The sequence below is a fragment of the Panicum virgatum genome, chromosome 6K (assembly GCF_016808335.1).
Source record: "Panicum virgatum strain AP13 chromosome 6K, P.virgatum_v5, whole genome shotgun sequence".
In the NCBI taxonomy this organism is placed as follows: domain Eukaryota; kingdom Viridiplantae; phylum Streptophyta; class Magnoliopsida; order Poales; family Poaceae; genus Panicum; species Panicum virgatum.
In genome coordinates this window covers 24,615,140-24,633,752 of record NC_053141.1, presented here as the reverse complement: position 1 = coordinate 24,633,752, position 18,613 = coordinate 24,615,140, and the positions used below count along the sequence as shown (strand labels likewise).

Sequence of the window (18,613 nt, the reverse complement as noted above, 5' to 3'; positions counted from 1 at the left end):
TGCGTAAAAATAGCATGTGTCCCTTCATTCTCTTGCCATACAACCATCAGTGAGTCGTTCTTTGTTAGACTTTTTTTTCAATCCCTTCGTATTAATAATACTATTTAATAACTATTATAATCAACATTAATTGGTTATGCGTATGTATATGCACAGCTTTCATTGGATATTGCTTTGTATTCGGATTGAGGAGCACAAGGTCTTGGTGTACGACTCGTTAAGGCAAGATAAATCAAAGTACCAAGATATCATCGAGGTGGTAAATACTGCATGGAGTCGCTACCTCCACAAACACATAGGCTTGCCCATAGGTGAAATCGAGCCTCTTCATTGGGTGACTGATTTTCCGGTATGAATATACTCTCGCTACTAATGTCATTCGCAATAAACATCAGAAAAATTCTATATCGTAACCCACATTTGTCCATAGTGTTGGAGACAGGGCCAAGGAAACAACTTATGTGGATACTACGTATGCGAGTGGATCAACTCTTTTGCAAGTGAAAAAGGGCAAATGACAGTGGAGGCATTCAATGTACGTGAGCACAATCACATCTGCTCATTATTTTAATTCATTATTTTTTATTCTCATGTTTTTATCGAAAAATGTGACAGCGTTGGTGGATGAAAGAAGAACTCATTGAAATCGCTCGGATCAGGGCAATTCAAGAAGCTATATGCGGATTTCTACTCGATGAAGTCATAAATCCTAAGGGCGAATTTCATAGCGATCTCCGTCTAAGCGTCGCCCAAGAAGATCCGACGACGAGGAAGCTGATACGTTATTATAGTTGATGTGCGCAATAATTTGTAATATCTCATATACTTTTGAACTCCTAAGTGTTCCATACATCACACACACACACACATATATATATATATATAATGTTAGTGTAATATGCTGTTCTAATAATACTGTGCAATACAAAGAGTACGACTATGTAGTCACATACGCTAGAAATACGCATAACCATATGTATAAAAACGAAAAGAAAAGAAACATAAAGAAGAAAAAACATTTAGTGCCGGCTAGTTAAATCAGCCGGCACTAACCTTATTGTCAGGACTCGGGCGGGGGCGGCACGTTAGTGCCGGCTGGTATTACGGACCGGCACTAACATACGCACGTTAGTGCCGGTCAGAGTAGCCGGCACTAACGTCTGTCACGTTAGTGCCGGCCATTTAGTGCCGGGCCGGCACTAACACGTCCTGTGACCGGCACTAATACGTCCTGTGACCGGCACTAATAAGCCGTTCTCCAACAGTGCAACAACATGCTAAATAGAGGGTAAACAAGTAACCCCTGCCTGCAGGTTGTGCAATAGTGCTCAGAAACTCCCAAACATCTTTGTAAATATTCCCATTTGCGAGACAAGTTTGAGATTTTATATTCTCTTATTATGGGGGAACTTCACCAGGTTGCAGCAGGCAAGCAGTGGTTTGGTATACTCTAGGTGGAAACGATTGCCCGTGAGGTGCAAAAGTTCACCAGGTTGCAGCATGCAAGACAGTGGTTTGGCTTACTCTAGGTGGAAACGATTGCGCGTGAGGTGCAAATTAGATACAAGCGGCGCTAGCTATGTATAGTGATAAAAAATCTTTACTGGATAAAATGTGTTACATTTGAATAGTTATTAGATACAAGCCTATTCTTTTTAAGCTTTTTTACAATAATTGGAAAGTACTAATGGTACTTTTGAGCTTTTTATACTTTTTTGGTAAGTACCCAATGGTACTTTTGATTAGGTTTTTTTAATAATTAAATTAATATAATTGAGGGCATCTTTATTATTGCATAAATCTTCCTATTTGTTTTCACGGTAAAGGAAAAGATCTAGACGCAGTTCGCTTCGGGCCTTCGGCTCCGCCTCCGGCGGCCCCTTCTCCCGTGCGCCACGGACGCCCGCTGCACTGTGCTGGCTGGTTCACCGCCTCCCTCCTCGATCGTCCTCATCCGCGCCTCCGCTCATCCATGCGTCTCAATGGTCTTCCTCATCCGCCCGCCGCCGCAAGTGAGACGGTTGCCACCGACGGCCGCCTGGCTGCTCCCACCGCACGGCGTTCCTTCCCTCTCGCCTCTCCTCCTGCAGTAGGCTAGCTCCCTACTCGATCGTCCTCTTCCTCACCTTGCGGGTGCTCAGCCCTGGCACCTGCTTTTCTTCAGCACGGAGCAGCAGCAGCCGCACTCCACCAGCCTGTTGGACGCACTGCTTTCCATGGCCAGGCCCTACGCCTTGCAGCGCCGGCCACCCGACTCTTGCTTCCTCCTAAAGCTCGCCCCTGCCGATGCCCTCTGCAGACCCAGCGCCACAGCGGCTCCCAGTTCCCGGCTGCCCTCCTGCAAACCCAGTGCGACTTCCTGCAGGCCATGGCGTCTGGCGCCTCTTCCCTACAGCGGCGGCGGCTGTGGGGTGGGGAGGGAGTGGGGTCGCAGGGCGAGGCTCAGCCGGATGCACACGCCTGTGGCGGCGGCAATGGCGGCCGCGGTGGATAGAACTGGCTGCACGGCGGTGGAGTGTGCTTCTCGCCGGGATTGGGCGAGCAAGAAGATGAGACGGACAGAGCCGCGCAAGCTGGAGACGATGAAATGTCCATTCTGTCCTTCCAACTAAAAAAACAAAATACATGATTTTGGTACTGGGCTCACCTAATTTTGGTACTTATCCCACTTCATTAGTACTTTCCAATTGGTACTTCTCTATTATTAATAACCATTCATTTAGAATGAAGGGCTCACATGAATCCTAGCCATTGTAAAAGTTGTCTTTTTATTATGTTTTCATGTAAAACAATAGTTTTTTCTGACCCATTCAAGAAATCAAATATGCCCAGCTATCCAAACGGTTTCAGAAAGTGATTCTAGCTAATTCACTTGAGAAACATTCCTGGGAAGGAAGCTGAATACAAAATGAATTCTGAGAGAACCTACCAAACGCACCCTAAGATTCTAACTTGTGAGGGACCACGGGTTGAAAGGGTGGTTGCATCTAATTCCAGAAGAATTAGCTTGCACACTGCGCGTTTGAGGAAATCATTTCCATTTGGCTCTTCTGTTAGACGCTTGCAAATATTGATGCTGAAAAGCCACAGTCCTCCGTCAAACACCGATGAGGTTTGCAAATGGACAATCTGCATACTAGGTCAAAAATTAAAGAAGCAAAGAAGGACCCGCAGTAGATATGAAACGGGCAGGTGAACTGCCGCCTGCCGGCCTTCATTTTCTGTCCGCGTCACGCGTTTTCTATCACGTACTGCCTCCAAGTCAAGGTCTTAGAATTGAAAATTAAAGATATCATTGCACCTCATGTGATAAATGGTTGATCAACCCACCCCACAGGCGAGCCCAGAAGATTAACCAGGTTGCTCCTGCTCTTCTTGTTGGCTGTCCATGGAGCATAGACAGCGCCTCCTGCTTCCTCTCCTCATCAGCTTCATCTTCCTGCTGCTGTTCACCACCAACACCAGGAGCTCCAGCCCCGACAGCGACCTCCAGGCGCTTCTGTCGCTCAAATCCTTCATAAGCAAGGACCCTTTGGGTGCACTATCTTCCTGGAACACCCTCGACAGCAGCACCACCCTCAACGGCACTGAAGGTTTCTGCAGATGGACTGGGGTGACATGCAGCAGCAGTCGCCTAAGACCACAACGCGTGACTGTGCTGCGCCTACCAGGACTTGGCCTCATCGGCACCTTGTCACCACACATCGGTAACCTCACCCGTCTTGGAGTGCTTGATCTCTCCAACAACAAGCTTGAAGGTGAGATCCCTCCTAGCCTTGCCAGCTGCTCTGTTTTGAGGAACGAGAGTACTCTATTCTGCTTGTGATGAGTGAATTGTCAACCGTGCGGTGTGATCGTGCGCTTGGTCTTTGGATTGCAGGTACACGGGCGTCGAGTGTCGACGGGGAGCTGCCGTGGAGGTGCTGTGGCCGATGGACCGTGCGGTGGACGGCGTTGAAGGGCAGCCGGGACCGGAGCTTGGACCGGGCGGCAGCTGTGGCGTCCACTCCTGGATCGAGGGCGCAAGCGGCGACAGAAGACGGGTTTCTTGGTTTGCGCCACAAAACCAAGGAGGCGGACGGCGGTTGAAGACGCCAAGTCGTGGAGGCACGGGCGTCAGTCTCGGGACTGACGGAGGCGACGGGCGTCGACAGCGTCTAGTGCCTCGCTGCGGGCGAGGAGGTGACGGGCGTCGGGCGGCGTCTAGGGCCGTCAGAAGGCCGAGGCGGGAACGGCGTCTAGGGCCACGGCGCGGAGGCGGGAATCTTCCCGCGCGTGAGGTTTTGGTGGTTTTCTCAAAATCGGCCACCTACCCGGGTTTCGCAGACCCTCCAAAACCGCGGACTGGATCTTCATCAAGACGGCGGCATCGCGGAGAAGACTTCGTTTTGAAGAAAGAACCTCGGCCGTCGGATGAGATCGTGTACAAGGGGTGCTGCAGGCCAACCGGTCTGACCAGTCCCTGGCACCGGTCTGACCGGTCTAACCAACCGGTCTGACCGGTCCAGCGTACCGGTCTGACCGGTCCCGCGGGTATAATTACCCTTCACTTGTGTTAGGTCAAGTGCGGCTTTTGTATTGTGTCCGTGAATTCTTTGTTTCCCCAGGCCGCCGCCCCTGTGTTCCTCTCCCTCAGTTCATCTCTTTAGGGTAGATTTGAATGTTGTTTGTGTGAGAACTCTTGTGGATTTGATTGGGAAAGGAGGCCCTAACCTCCTCGTGCCTCTAGGCGGTTTGAATCAATCCATCTCCTCGTTTTGTGCCTTGTTTGATGAAATTTCGATTTCGTTTTTGGTGCACTTGATTGCGAGGAGTCCATGAGTTCTTTGCTGTGATTCCCGTGCTTCTAACCCTGTCCTAAACCCTCTGGAATCACTGACGTGTTCGAATTCGATTTCTTGAGTTCTTGAGAAAACCCCAATCCCTTTTGATCTCCCCATAATTCTCACGATTCGTTGATCTTTAGGACGAGATCTTTTGGGGATATGTTCACGGGGTAGGGCGAAGCAATCCCCCGAGTCGTTTGGTCGAGATTCACCGTTTGAATCTTAGTTTTTGGGGGTTTTCTGGGTGCCACCGGTCAGACCGGTAAGCAAGACCGGTCAGACCGGTCCAGTGCACCGGTCAGACCGGTCTAGCGCACCGGTCAGACCGGTCCAGGCAGATCAGTTCTGCAGTTTTCCCGATTCGCTTCCGATTTGCTTCGTGGTTTCGCTCGCTCGTTCAATGCCTTTTGTTTTGGTTTAGCTTTTCCATAGCTATTCCAAACTTTGGCCAGAACGCTTGATGGCTTGGGTGATTTTCGGGATATAGGCCGACGGTTTGAATTTCGGAAGAAATTTTGATCGGCTCCCATTCACCCCCCCCCCCCCCCCCCTCTGGTCGCCGGCTTCGGTCCTTCATGTTCTTCAAGAGCTCAACTTGAGCAACAATTCCCTATCCGGCACCATTCCTACAAGCATGGGTCATTTGTCAAAGCTTGTTATTTTCACTATGGAGGGAAACAATATCTCGGGTCTCATCCCTTCTTCGTTTGCAAACCTCACCACACTCACTGTGTTCGGCATTTTCGACAACTCTATTCATGGGGAGATCCCACCATGGTTGGGGAATCTGACTAGGCTAGTAGCATTGGACATTCAAGGGAACAAGATGAGCGGACATGTCCCGCCAACTTTGTCAAAGCTATCTTACCTTAAAGCTTTTGGGATAGCGGAAAACATGCTAGAAGGTATCATTCCTTCATCCTTGTTTAACATATCGTCTCTTGAGACAATTAATATCGGTGGTAATGCACTGTCAGGCACTTTGCCTCCAGACATGGTCTTTATGCTTCCCAATCTAAGACAATTTCATGCATTCAACAATGAATTTGAAGGCCCGACTCCATTTCCTTTTCAAATATATCCCGGCTTCAAATACTTTCAATAAGTGGAAATAGATTCCGAGGCATAATTCCACCAAAGATTGGTATAAATGGTCATATGGAATTGTTTGATGTAAGTAGCAATGAGCTCCAAGCTATGAAGCCAACAGATTAGGATTTCCTAACACCCTTGGCTAATTGCAGCAAGTTAAGAGCCATCATCATTGAAAGAAACAACCTTTCGGGCACTTTGCCAACTATAATTGGTAATCTCTCGCTAGAGATAGAGATCATCGCATTGGGTAGGAACCAAATTTCCGGCCGCATACCAACAGGAATCGGAAGATCCTACAAACTCACAACCCTTGGACTTGCATATAACCACTTCATAGGAACCATACCTTCAGATATCGGAAAGCTATCCAACCTCCATAAATTGCTCCTATGGCAGAATGCATTCCATGGGGAGATCCCACCATCACTAGGCAACATCACACGACTAAATCTGTTGAGCCTATCTTCCAACTATCTAGAAGGCAGAATTCCAACAACTCTTGGCAACCTTAGCATGTTATCCGCCATTGATGTATCAAATAATCTCCTAACCGGCCAAATCCCACAAGAGGTTGTTAGCATTTCCTCCCTAACACAAATTTGTAACCTTTCCAATAATGCACTATATGGGCCCATTCCTATGCAAATTGGGCGCTTGGTCAACCTTATCATAATTGATCTTTCTTCAAATAAATTATCAGGTGAAATCCCAATCACCCTTGGAACTTGCCTTGAATTGCAGTCCATTCGCTTTCAAGGCAACTTCATCCAAGGAAAGATCCCAAAAGATCTCAGTGCGTTAAAAGCCTTAGAAGAGCTAGACCTCTCCAACAACAAAGTATCAGGAACCATCCCTGAATTCCTTGAGAGCTTCAAGCTTCTAAGGAGCCTGAACCTTTCATTGAACCAATTATCTGGTCCAGTGCCAAACAAGGGTATCTTCTCCAATGCAAGTATTGTATTACTTGAAAATAATGGAGCATTATGTGGTGGTCCTCCATTCTTTTATTTCCCGCCATGTCCGTATCCAAATCCTAGTAGCCATGCACGAAACCTACGGTTGCGCAACTTGATCTTTATTGTGGTGGGAGCATTTACCTTTGTTATCATTTGTATTGTTATATGCTACTATGTCACGAAGCAAAGATCAAAGCTAGTTGGTTCTAACCGAGATCAACGATACCCCTTTGTTATAGTGACATATCAAAGGATATCATATGGGGAGTTGTCTCTGGTGACAAATTCATTCTCTACAGAAAATTTGGTAGGCCATGGAAGCTTTAGCAGTGTATATAAAGGGATTTTGCCTTGTGATGGACATTCAATCGATGTGGCAGTCAAGGTACTCGATCTTCGACAACGAGGTGCCAACCAGAGCTTCATTTCTGAGTGCAATGCACTTAAAAGAGTTAAACACCGGAAATTAGTGAAAGTAATAACCGTGTGTGATGGTTTAGACCACAATGGCGATGAATTTAAGGCACTCGTGTTGGAGTTTGTCTCCAATGGAAGCCTAGATAAATGGTTACATCCAAGTAGTGGCAGTATGGACATGCTAAGCTTGGAACAAAGGCTAAGCATTGCTCTTGATATTGCAGAGGCACTAGAGTATCTTCACCATCGCATTAATCCTCCTATTGCACATTGTGATATCAAACCAGGTAACATCCTTCTTGATGAAGATATGACCGCACATCTTGGTGAATTTGGTTTAGCCAAGATAATGAATGTTGGAGCAAGTGGGCAATCATTAAGAGAAAGTAGCTCAGTTGGTCTTAAAGGAACGATTGGTTATCTTGCACCAGGTATGTGATTAATATTTGCAATAATTTTAAATTCATATTTTTATCACGTCTTCTTGTTTGACTCCGATAGCAGTAATTAATGTTTCCCATGCATGGTGATTACTCTACAATTTAATCTGAGAATATGAATAATTGACATATGCCTTAAGTTGTACACAACATTCATTGTATTTGCAATATCGTAACCATACTGCTGTCCTGTAATATATATGTGGATGTGTTTCACTTCAAATCTAATCGAATCCCTCCTATTACTGCTAGAGTGTGGCATGGGAACAGTGATTTCTACGGAAGTTGATATATTCAGCTATGGTGTGCTACTGTTGGAGATTCTTACTGGACGAAGGCCAACAGACAATTCATTTCGTGATGCTACAAGTCTCCCCAAGTTTGTCGAGCTGGCCAATCCTGACAAGCTATTGGAAATAATGGACCCTAGGATGATGCATAATGGTGAAGAACAAGACCTCATAGATTTTTTCATTGCTCCTATTTCAAGGCTTGGTTTGGCTTGTTGTAGAAACTCTCCAAGGCAGCGGATGAAGATGGGTGAGGTGGTGAAAGAATTGAACACAATAAAGACAAGATGGGGGCACAAATTCAATCCATCTGTTGACCCATAAGGCAAGTGGTTAACATACAATCATCTATTACAGATCCACTGCTCTAGCCTCTAGCACGGCCGGCACCAACACTCGCACTCTTTACCCACGGGTATTGTGCCCATTGCCATCCTTAACCGGTGCCGCGGTGCCGGCGTTCGAATGGTGTACCATGATGCTCGTGGCCTTTTGAGAGGGAAGAGAGAAGGGAGATGAAGGCGGCACAGCACAGTAGGGGTTGGAGCACAAGTTTTGACGTGCAGTGAGAGCTGTGTGCCTGTGTGCCTATGGCATCAGATTCAGATGCGTGCTCGACGGTGTACATGGTGTGGATGCACTACCGGAGAAATGCTCATTGGTCCCGGTTGGGGACCCCCTTTAGTCCCGGTTACCCAACCGGAACTACCCAAGCGGGACTAATCCCGGTTGGGCAAACCGGGACTAAAGGCCTATAAAATCTAAAAATATTTGTGTTTTGGTGGGGATCGAACCCAGGACCTCAGGCCTCGCGCGTACCCACCTTCACCAACACACCACACAATCACATCTGACCATATAGGGAACGGTGTCCTTTTATTGTATGCCCTCCCAAGGCATTAGTCCCGGTTCGAGAGGCAATACCAACCGGGACTAAAGCCCCCGGGGTCTCTAATCCCGGTTGGTATTAATCCCGGTTGGTAATACCAACCGAGACTAAAAATGCGCATTAGTCCTCTTTGGGGCCCCTCAATCTTTGGGACCGGGACTAATATACATATTAGTCCCGGCTCCATTTATAACCGGGACAAATGTATTGGACGGATGTAGCTTTCTCCAGTAGTGATGGAAGAGGCCCGGCATGGGCTTCCATGGCACCGACAGCTTCTGCGTCTACGACAGCGCCAGCAGGCTGGCGTTCCGCGTCCGACGACTACTCAGCGCCGGCGTGCTGCTGCTAATGTCAATAAATTAGTCGCATGCATGCATTTCATGGGTCGTGACCTGCAAAGAACCAGCGCTCCTATTGCCTTGATTAAGGACAAAAACAATCACAACTTATTTGTATCTACATAAACCACAGTCAGCAACGCACAACCAGTGATTGTTGTGAGGTTATCCTCTGTAATGTTCCTTCTTTTTCCTTATTGGTCAATTTCTTTAATCAATACTTTTTATGTTAGAGTTTATGTCGGATATGTATACAATTCGGGTACGATTGACCTACTTGAGTTGTATTAGAGGATAGCCTAGTGTAACTCTATATCTAGGGATCATAAATATGAGACCAACCCTGTGTACCCGAGTAAGACGACTAATGGCTTGGCGTGGGGTGGGTGTCGTTGGCCTCGTGTGCCTGGATGCTAGCATAGCTATTGATATGAGAAGCAGCGTCCGTGGTCATGCTCCGAGGATGTAGGCTTAGTCGAACCTCGTTAACAAATACCGTGCCTCCGGTGTCATCTGTGACTGCGCACGTCTGTCTTGATAGATAAAAGCACTTCCCCATGCTTATTTTCTAACATTTTATAAATAGTATTCCCTCTTGTCATTAATATATGATGTTTTTTCATGCAAATTACATAAAAATGTCATATATTAATGACAGAAGGAAGTAGAAGGTATGGAATTTGTTACTACTATAGCCGGAGACTAAATCAAAGAATTTAATTACTGCATTCTTTACTGCCGACGTGAGATGCTAGCCTTACATTTGTGCTGTATCCCAGATTCCCATAGTACATAGTACCTATATTTTCCTTTCAGAGAACGACAGCGCCGTAGGCCTTGAGATTACCCTATTCTACCTGTGACTGACGGCCGGCTCTATCTTGCGACTGGGAGAAAAAAAATTCAAGTGAGCTGCCGGCCTGCAATTTCCATCGGCCGGCCAAATGTTTTAACCGGGCGGAAAGGGACAAAAGATGCCAAGGTCAAGGAATTAGAACTGGCAAGCAATTGTCGCTGCTCCTGTGATACATACATGATTGGAAGGTACAGTATAGAACTTAGTACTGGTAATAATCCTTAAAGCTTGATACAAGACTGAATCAAATAATTTACAGTCGCAAATGTTAAGTGTATATTTTTTTTTATCTCCTTGGTGCTGACGCAGTGACGCTATCTCATCAATTCTCATCTAGTTAAACTACATCTCCCTCTCTCGGAAAATGTCTGCGCCGTAGGTCTTGCATTTGCAGTCTGATTTGTGATGATCCCAAATGTCAACTTTACTAGTAAGCAGTCACAATCACAGACAATATGGCTGCCGGCGGACGGCCGGCTCTATTTTGCGACCGTGAGAAAAGGAATCAACCTAAGCGAGCAGTGAGCTGCTGGTCTGCAATCACAGTCAAACCGACGTACGGACATCGCTATATCTTGCGTCCGAGAGAAATATTCAAATGAGCGAACTAAGACGATGATGTCAAGGTCTTAGAATTGGCAAGCAATGGTCATTGCTCCTGTGATAAATGGGTGATCGATACGACGATACCCCATACCGACCGACTTGCTCCTGCTTTGCTAGCCTGTCCATGGAGAGTAGACGATGCCTCCGCCTGCTTGCTCTTCTCGGCTTCATCTTCCTCCAGCTCTTCACCACCAACACTAGCAGCTCCAGCCCAAACAACGACTTCCACGTGCTCCAATCGCTCAAAAAATTCATAAGTAATGACCCCATTGGTGCTCTGTCTTCCTGGAATGATCTCGACAACAGCACCATCAATGGTACCCACAGTTTCTGCACATGGACTGGGGTGACGTGTGGCGGTCGTCACCGCCGCGTGATCGCCTTGCGCCTGCCAGGATTTGGCCTAGTCGGCACCTTGTCACCACACATAGGTAACCTCACCCATCTTGGCGTGCTTGATCTCTCATACAACAAGTTTAAAGGTGAGATCCCCCATACCCTTGCTATCTGCTCTGATCTTCAAAAGCTCGACTTGAGCAATAACTCCCACTCTGACAAAATTCCTTCCGGTATGGGTCGCTTGTCAAAGCTTGTTATTTTCAACATAGGGAGCAACAACATATCAGGTCTCATCCCTTCTTCGTTTGCAAACCTCACTGCACTCACCTTTTTCGGAATTTTCCAGAACTCGATTCATGGGAACATGAACATTCCACCATGGTTGGGGAATTTGACTATGCTAACAGGTTTGGACATTCAATGGAACAAGATGACCGGCCATGTCCCACCACTTCTGTCAAACCTAGCTTTCCTTCAAAATTTAGGCTTAGGGGCAAACATGCTCGAAGGCATCATTCCTTCATCCTTGTTTAACATATCATCCCTTGAGCTTCTTAATATCGGTCATAACGCATTTTCAGGCTATCTGCCTCAAGACATGGGCTTTATGCTTCCAAATCTAAGATGGTTTTATGCATTTGATAATGAATTTGAAGGCCTCATTCCATTTTGTTTGTCAAATATCTCTCTACTTCACACACTCGTCATTGGTGGAAATAGATTCCGAGGCATAATTCCATGAAACATTGGTATAAATGGTCGTTTGGAATGGTTTGCTGCCAGTAACTGTGAGCTCCAAGCTATGGAGCCAGCAGATTGGGATTTCTTAACTCATTTGGCCAATTGTAGCAAATTAAACACCATCTTCATTGGTGGAAACAACTTTTCGGGCACTTTGCCCAATATAATTGGTAATCTCTCACTAGAGGTAGAAACCCTTGCATTGGGAAGTAACCAAATTTCTGGCCATGTACTAACATGAATAGGAAGATATTACAAACTCACGAACCTTAGGCTTGGAGATAACCTATTCATAGGAACCATACCTTCAGACATCGGAAAGCTATCCAACTTCCATGGGGAGATTCCACTATCAATAGACAACATCACACAACTAAATTTGTTGAGCCTATCTTCCAACCATCTAGAAGGAAGAATTCCAACAACTCTTGGCAACCTTAGCATGTTATTCGCCATTGATATCTCAAATAATTTCCTAACAGGACATATCCCACAAGAGGTTGTCAGTATTTCCTCCCTAACACAAATTTTTAAACTTTCCAATAATGTATTAAATGGTCCCATTCCTATGCAAATTGGGCGCTTGGTCAACCTTGTCAATATTGATCTCTCATCAAACAAATTATTAGGTGAAATTCCTAACACCCTTGGAAGATGCCTGGAATTGCAAATCCTTTACATTCAAGGCAATTTCCTCCAAGGACAAATCCCAAAAGATCTCAATGAGCTCAAAGGCCTAGAAGAGTTGGATGTCTCCAACAACATATTATCAGGACCCATCCCTGAATTCCTTGGGAGCTTCAAGTTTCTAAAGAGGCTGAACCTTTCATTCAACAAACTATCTGGTCCAGTGCCAAGAAAGGGTATCTTTTGCAATGCAAGTTCTACATTCCTCTCAAGTAACGGGGAACTTTGTGGTGGCCCAACATTCTTTCATTTTCTGCCATGCCCAAATCTAGTTCCTAGTACCCCTACAAAAAACGACTTCTACACACATTAATCTTCACTACTACGGGAGCATTTGCCTTTCTTATCATTTGCATTGTTACATACCACTACATCAAGAAGTTAAGGTCAAAGTCAGTTGATTCCGATCAAGATCACGGACTCACATTAATTACAGTGATGCATCAAACAATATCATACGCGGAATTGTGTGTGGCAACAAATTCATTCTCTGCAGAAAATCTGATTGGTCGTGGAAGCTTCAGCAGTGTATATAAAGGAATGGTATCCTATGGTGGACATTCAACCAATGTTGCAGTGAAGGTACTTGATTTGCGACAACGAGGAGCTAGCCAAAGCTTCATGTCAGAGTGCAATGCCCTCAAACAAATTAAACATCGGAAATTAGTCAAGGTTATAACTGTATGTGATAGCTTGGATCACAACGGTGAAGAATTTAAGGCACTTGTTTTGGAGCTCCAATGGAAGCCTAGATGAGTGGTTACATTCGAGCATCACAAGTATGGAGAAGTTAAGCATGGTACAAAGGTTAAGCATTGCTCTTGATGTTGCAGAGGCATTGGAGTATCTTCACCATTATATTGATCCTTCTATTGCTCACTGTGATATTAAACCTAGTAATATTCTTCTTGATCAAGATATGACCGCACACCTCGGTGACCTTGGTTTATCAAAGATAATGAATATTGGAGCAAGCAGGAAATCATTGGGTGAAAGTAGCTCAGTTAGGATTAAAGGAACAATTGAGTATTATTAGTAATAATTTCAAGGTCATATTTCTCGTACTGTTCCTTATTTGAACTGAGGAAATGAAAAGTTGATAGATCCTCAATTTTGTAGACAACCATTATTTACATTGCAATATCACAACTTTATTAGTTCACTTGTATCATGATATATGGCTCACTTCAAAGCTAACTGATACCCTCCTTTAATTTATTTTGATCCTAGAGTGTGGCTTGGGAGTTGTCATTTCAACCGAGGGTGATGTATTCAGCTACGGCGTACTATTGCTAGAGATTCTTACTGGACGAAGGCCAACAGACAATTCATTTCATGATGATAGAAGTCTTCCCAAGTTTGTCGAGATGGCCTATCCGGATAAGCTATTGGAAATAATGGACCCAACGATGCCACACAATGGAGACGAACAAGACATCATAGATTTGTACATTGCGCCCATTTCAAGACTTGGTTTGGCTTGTTGTAGAGACTCTCCAAGGCAGCGGCTGAAGATGGGTGAGGTGGTGAAAGAATTGAGCGCCATAAAGATAGTATGGGAGCGCAAATTCAGTCCGGTTGCTGATCCATAAGGCAAGTGGTTAGCACATGATCATCTGTCACAGCTCCACCAGTCCAGCATCGATCTAGTACCACTAGTGCTAGCACTGGCTTTTGTTAACTTAAACAACATGCAGTGATCAAGATTCCGTCTGACATTATGTCTAAAGAATAAGCATTTGCCTAAACTTCATTCTTCCAATTTGTAAAAAAAAAATGGCATTTTCTGTCATCAGGAAAAGGTCATTTGAAGTTTGTACAGGGCCTTTATTAAGAAAAGGATATAAACACTTATATTTGGCTCTTTTTTGTTTTCCATAATTGTTGCCAGCTGGGACTCTAACCTCGAACTAGTTGGATTGTGTGGATAATTTTACAATAGAGGAAGACGCTCCCCAAACTATGCTTGTATTTTTCATTGCGCGCGACTTCCCCTATGTAGAAATAGCCTATTTCTGTTCTGAAGAGGAAGTGCAATATTAAAATTTTCTTAATTAGTATGAAGTGATTCACCTATTACGGAGCTTTTCGGAACGGTAAATGTACCAGTTTTATCTTGATATCGATCTTTTTCAAGTTTACCAGGTAGAACACTGAACACCTCTCTGATTTATTAGTCGGTCACAAAGAATATGTCGGGCTACGTTGTTGCAATAAAAAAATGGGGTCGCTTGCAACAGAGACAAAATTTGAAGTGAAATAAACTTAACAGAGCAGGCCACCCCACATGAGCTGAGACTGAAGCAAGCGAGTTGCTGGCCTACGTGCGTTTTGTGTATCCGCCGACCAAGTAATCGTCGCTGCGGTTTCAACAGTTGGCAAGCAATCGTCGTCGCTGCGTTTTCTTTTTGCTGCATACTGACGAAACAATGTTGGCAGTGGTAGGCACAGGAGGAGCTACGTCTAGTCTAGGCCAAACGGGGCGACATTATGTACTCTATGTTTTGGAATCAGTAGCTAATCTGAATCAACAAAAAAAGAATGAGAGCCGTTGGGGAGGGGCGATCGTGGGCGCCGCCTGGCGACCACCGCCGGCGACGGCTCACCCTCGCGCCACCGTGGTCGGGTTCTACCGATCCTGGTCAAGATATCCTTCCTGCCTCCGATGGGAATCCTTTGGCGGGCGGAGGTGACGTGCTCGCAGGATCTCGAAGATGGAGATGAAAGAGAGGATCTACGTCAGCGACAAAGCCGAGAGGAGGAAAGAACACAGGTATGTCTTGACGATCATCTCAGAGAGGTTTTCTGGTCAGACATGGGATTCCCAAAGGGCACCAGATGGTGGGAGGCAAAATCACCTCCCTCTCGTGATGCACCTGAATCTTCGAATCCCATTGCTGAACCCGTTTCTTTGCCAATCGGGGTGAACTCCACCATCGACAGGCACCCTACCCCTGCGGATCAGAACCTAAGATCGATCGATGACACTGATCATCGAAAATCACAGGCTGGTTTCAAAGTCAGACCGTGGCACGGTCCTTTACCGCGTTCAAAGCCGACTCCGGTGACCTTGGCGGCGTTCTGGACGGCGAGGCCGAACGGCCTGCTCGAACCCTCCACGAAACCTGCAATTTTTCAAACATCGGAGCAGCAGGCGGAGTTAGGTGGCAGCATCAAGTGCCAAAGCACACTAGTGATTGCCGATCCGGAGTTTCCTCCGCTGATTGCACAATTTCAGGAACTGCTGTCGCTGGCCCACAATGCTTCGACTCCAAAAACTAGTCGGTTTGTGTGGACCTAGTGCAGCGGGCCAAAGACTACAGGCGAACCCGAGTCATCTTTCTAAGACCAGCACCTAGGGTTCGCCAAACAGCCGTCCAATCTTCCGCTCACGCCGCCGGAGGCCATCCCCCTTCGGAGTTCAAGGCAAGGGGCGAAGATACGGATCGTAGAGGACGTGGGCTCCCCGTCGCTGGTCGCAATAGAGCCCATGCGGCCGCTGGGCGAGGCGCCTCGGGGCCTGGTCGTGGCTTCAACCGTGCCGGCCGAGGTTTCAATCCTGGTCACGGCCGGGGCATAGCACAAGAGAGAGGTGCTCAACCAGGCCGGGGCGTAGCACCAGGAAGAGGAGTGCAACCTGGTCCTCCCATACAGCAGCGAGACGTTCCCATGGTACATGATCCACCCCAAGAAGGGGAAGACGGAAAAGCACCACGGAACAGGGCCCTGTCAAGGCCAAAAAACCACGCCCGCCTTTCTGTTATCTCTGTAAGTGTACTGGGCATATCATTGTGAATTGTACAGCCAATCTCGATTGCTATATCTGCAACAAACGCAATGCTCATCTCGCAACCAAGTGCCCTGTTCTCAAGTCACCAAAGCCCACAGTAAGCATGGCAGGATGGGCAAAGAACGAGTTGTGCTTCTTCCAGATGCCTGATTTTGATTACAAGGAAGAGGTGCAGGATCCAACATCAACTACTCTGTTATCTGTAGTTGGAGGTCAGTTAGATGCAGCTGCCATCCAGACAGAACTAACCAAGCTAGCTCGGGTTGAGTGGAACTGGGAAGCTCTACCTCACGGTGAAGGCACATACCTTGTGGCCTTCCCTTCGGAGGAAGAACTTCAACGCATGGCTGAAGTGGAGTACAAGATAAAGAGTGGTGCCACCATCCAAATTAGTAAGTGGGAAGTGCAGAGAGCGATAAATCCATCTTACTATTTAGATGAACTGTGGGTTCATGTCACAGGAGTCCCTCATGCGTGGAGACACTATCTGGCTTTTTGGGCACTAGGATCGATGATTGGCTCCACACTGGATGTGGATATGCTGACATATAGAAAGAAAGGTGTGGTGAGACTGAGAGTAGGTGCGATGGACAGAACACAACTGCCGCTGACCACGGACAGTGTCTTTGGTAGGGGAGGCTATGATATCACCTTCACACCCGAGAGCCCTGACTTTATTCCCGCTCTCCCAGTGCCAGCGAATCCTGATGATGAGAGGCAAGATAAGGAGGATAGAGAAGATGGGGACCCCTATGAGAAGGGACCGGATCATTCTAACAAAAAGCAAAAGAATGGATCAGGAAACCCAACACAAGTGGCTGATAGACAAGAATCAGTGCCAATGCAAGTCGACAATGGGGCACACTACAAGAAACCTTGCGATCTACGACGATTTTCTGGTGACACTAGAGCTTTTCGTCGTTACCTTTGTTTGGTTTATAACGTTTTAAACGAAGCAGGATGATTTAGTGACGAAATTTATGTATTCGTCACAATGAACATATAGAAATCGTCATAAACTAGACTAATAGCATATTGTGACGAACTGTAATGTGTCATAAGTGAGGAACTAGCAATCGTCACAAATTTGTGACGCTATTACTTCGTCATGATTTTTCATTGATTTTTTAAAATGATAATATGCATGCTAGCATTATTGGCCCACATGTCAGAACAGGTCCCACTATCAACTACTTAATTACCAACTTTTTTATAAGTTATTTTTTTTAAATTTTATACTAGAAAATAAAATAGGCACCGTAACACTAGAATTAGAAGTGACTTTAGGCGAATAAATAATTTTTGGATAACAACCTACGGACCAATTTATTTAGCTTTACGTGTCGACCTAAGCTGGCGGTACAATCCAATTTTATTTGGACTAGTCTATTGAACTTATTTAGTCTCAAATCGCTACATATAACTGTTCACCGTAAATTGAACAAATGACTTACTGGCATAGTTTGAACAATATACATTTAAATTTGACTTTTAAATAAATCTTAAGCAATATTAATTTAAATTTGATCCAAACAAATATATTAGTGCACAAATAGTTATATAATAAAATTAACTAATTTGGGTCCAACAGCGGCCTGCACGAAACAATCTGGCCTGTTAGGCTCAATGGCGGCCTCTAAGATAATGAACAAATAGCCTGTTGGGCCCAATGGCGGCCTTTCTATCAGAATCTAACCAAGCAGCCCACCTAAGTTGGCCTGTTGGGCCTAATAAAGGCCTGCAAGAAAATTAACAAAAAATTTACAGCACAGCAATGCTATGGGGGAATTTGAACCTAGGCCTTGCTGTTTGCAACCAACATGCTAAACCACTAAGGTAGCTAGATGTTTCTGTGCTAAGGCACATATTACTTTACATATATAGTGACGAAGAAACAAATGTCCAAACAACAAAGAGTTTATCTGAATTTTACCTTTACTCCAAATAAGGTGTTGAGTCATAAAAAAAAAGGCTTAGTAATCATAGTAATAATTTAAAGCATACATATAATGAAACAATTATTTTTATGATTTAATTGAATTTTTGTGATTTTCTAGTTAAAAAATATATAATACCGAAATATTCTTGGAACACCATGAAATTTGGTAGGGTATCAATGCATGTATATATAGTGGTCCCAAAAAAGTTTCAGCATGATACTGCATCATAGGATTACGTCTCTTTCATATTGTAGCTTGTATTCACGATGAAGTCTCCCCGGATCTCTCAAGTTTCAAAGTAACCACTAGTTATTCTCATCTTTTTCATGTATAAACTAGTCGTATCCTTCCTCTCACATATAAATTGACTTAGGTAATATCGGTACAATTTTCAGGTTGT

General features: G+C 45.3%; 2 protein-coding genes and 1 pseudogene across 2 annotated transcripts; all 3 read left to right on the top strand.

The window, feature by feature from the left end:
- The first annotated feature begins 3,307 nt into the window (after positions 1–3,307).
- Positions 3,308–8,348, top strand: LOC120713348 (receptor kinase-like protein Xa21). Its single transcript, XM_039999330.1, has 5 exons — positions 3,308–3,758; positions 3,881–4,063; positions 6,622–6,873; positions 7,582–7,725; positions 7,987–8,348. The coding sequence occupies exons 1-5, from the start codon at positions 3,389–3,391 to the stop codon at positions 8,346–8,348; spliced, it is 1,311 nt and encodes a 436-aa protein (XP_039855264.1). The 5' UTR covers positions 3,308–3,388.
- Positions 8,349–10,804: 2,456 nt separating this feature from the next.
- Positions 10,805–14,359, top strand: LOC120712079 (probable LRR receptor-like serine/threonine-protein kinase At3g47570). Its single transcript, XM_039997794.1, has 2 exons — positions 10,805–11,147; positions 13,714–14,359. Exons 1-2 carry the CDS (start codon positions 10,841–10,843, stop codon positions 14,073–14,075), a joined length of 669 nt encoding a protein of 222 aa, XP_039853728.1. The 5' UTR covers positions 10,805–10,840; the 3' UTR covers positions 14,076–14,359.
- LOC120712080 lies at positions 11,183–14,346 on the top strand (annotated as a pseudogene).
- Positions 14,360–18,613: the final 4,254 nt, after the last annotated feature.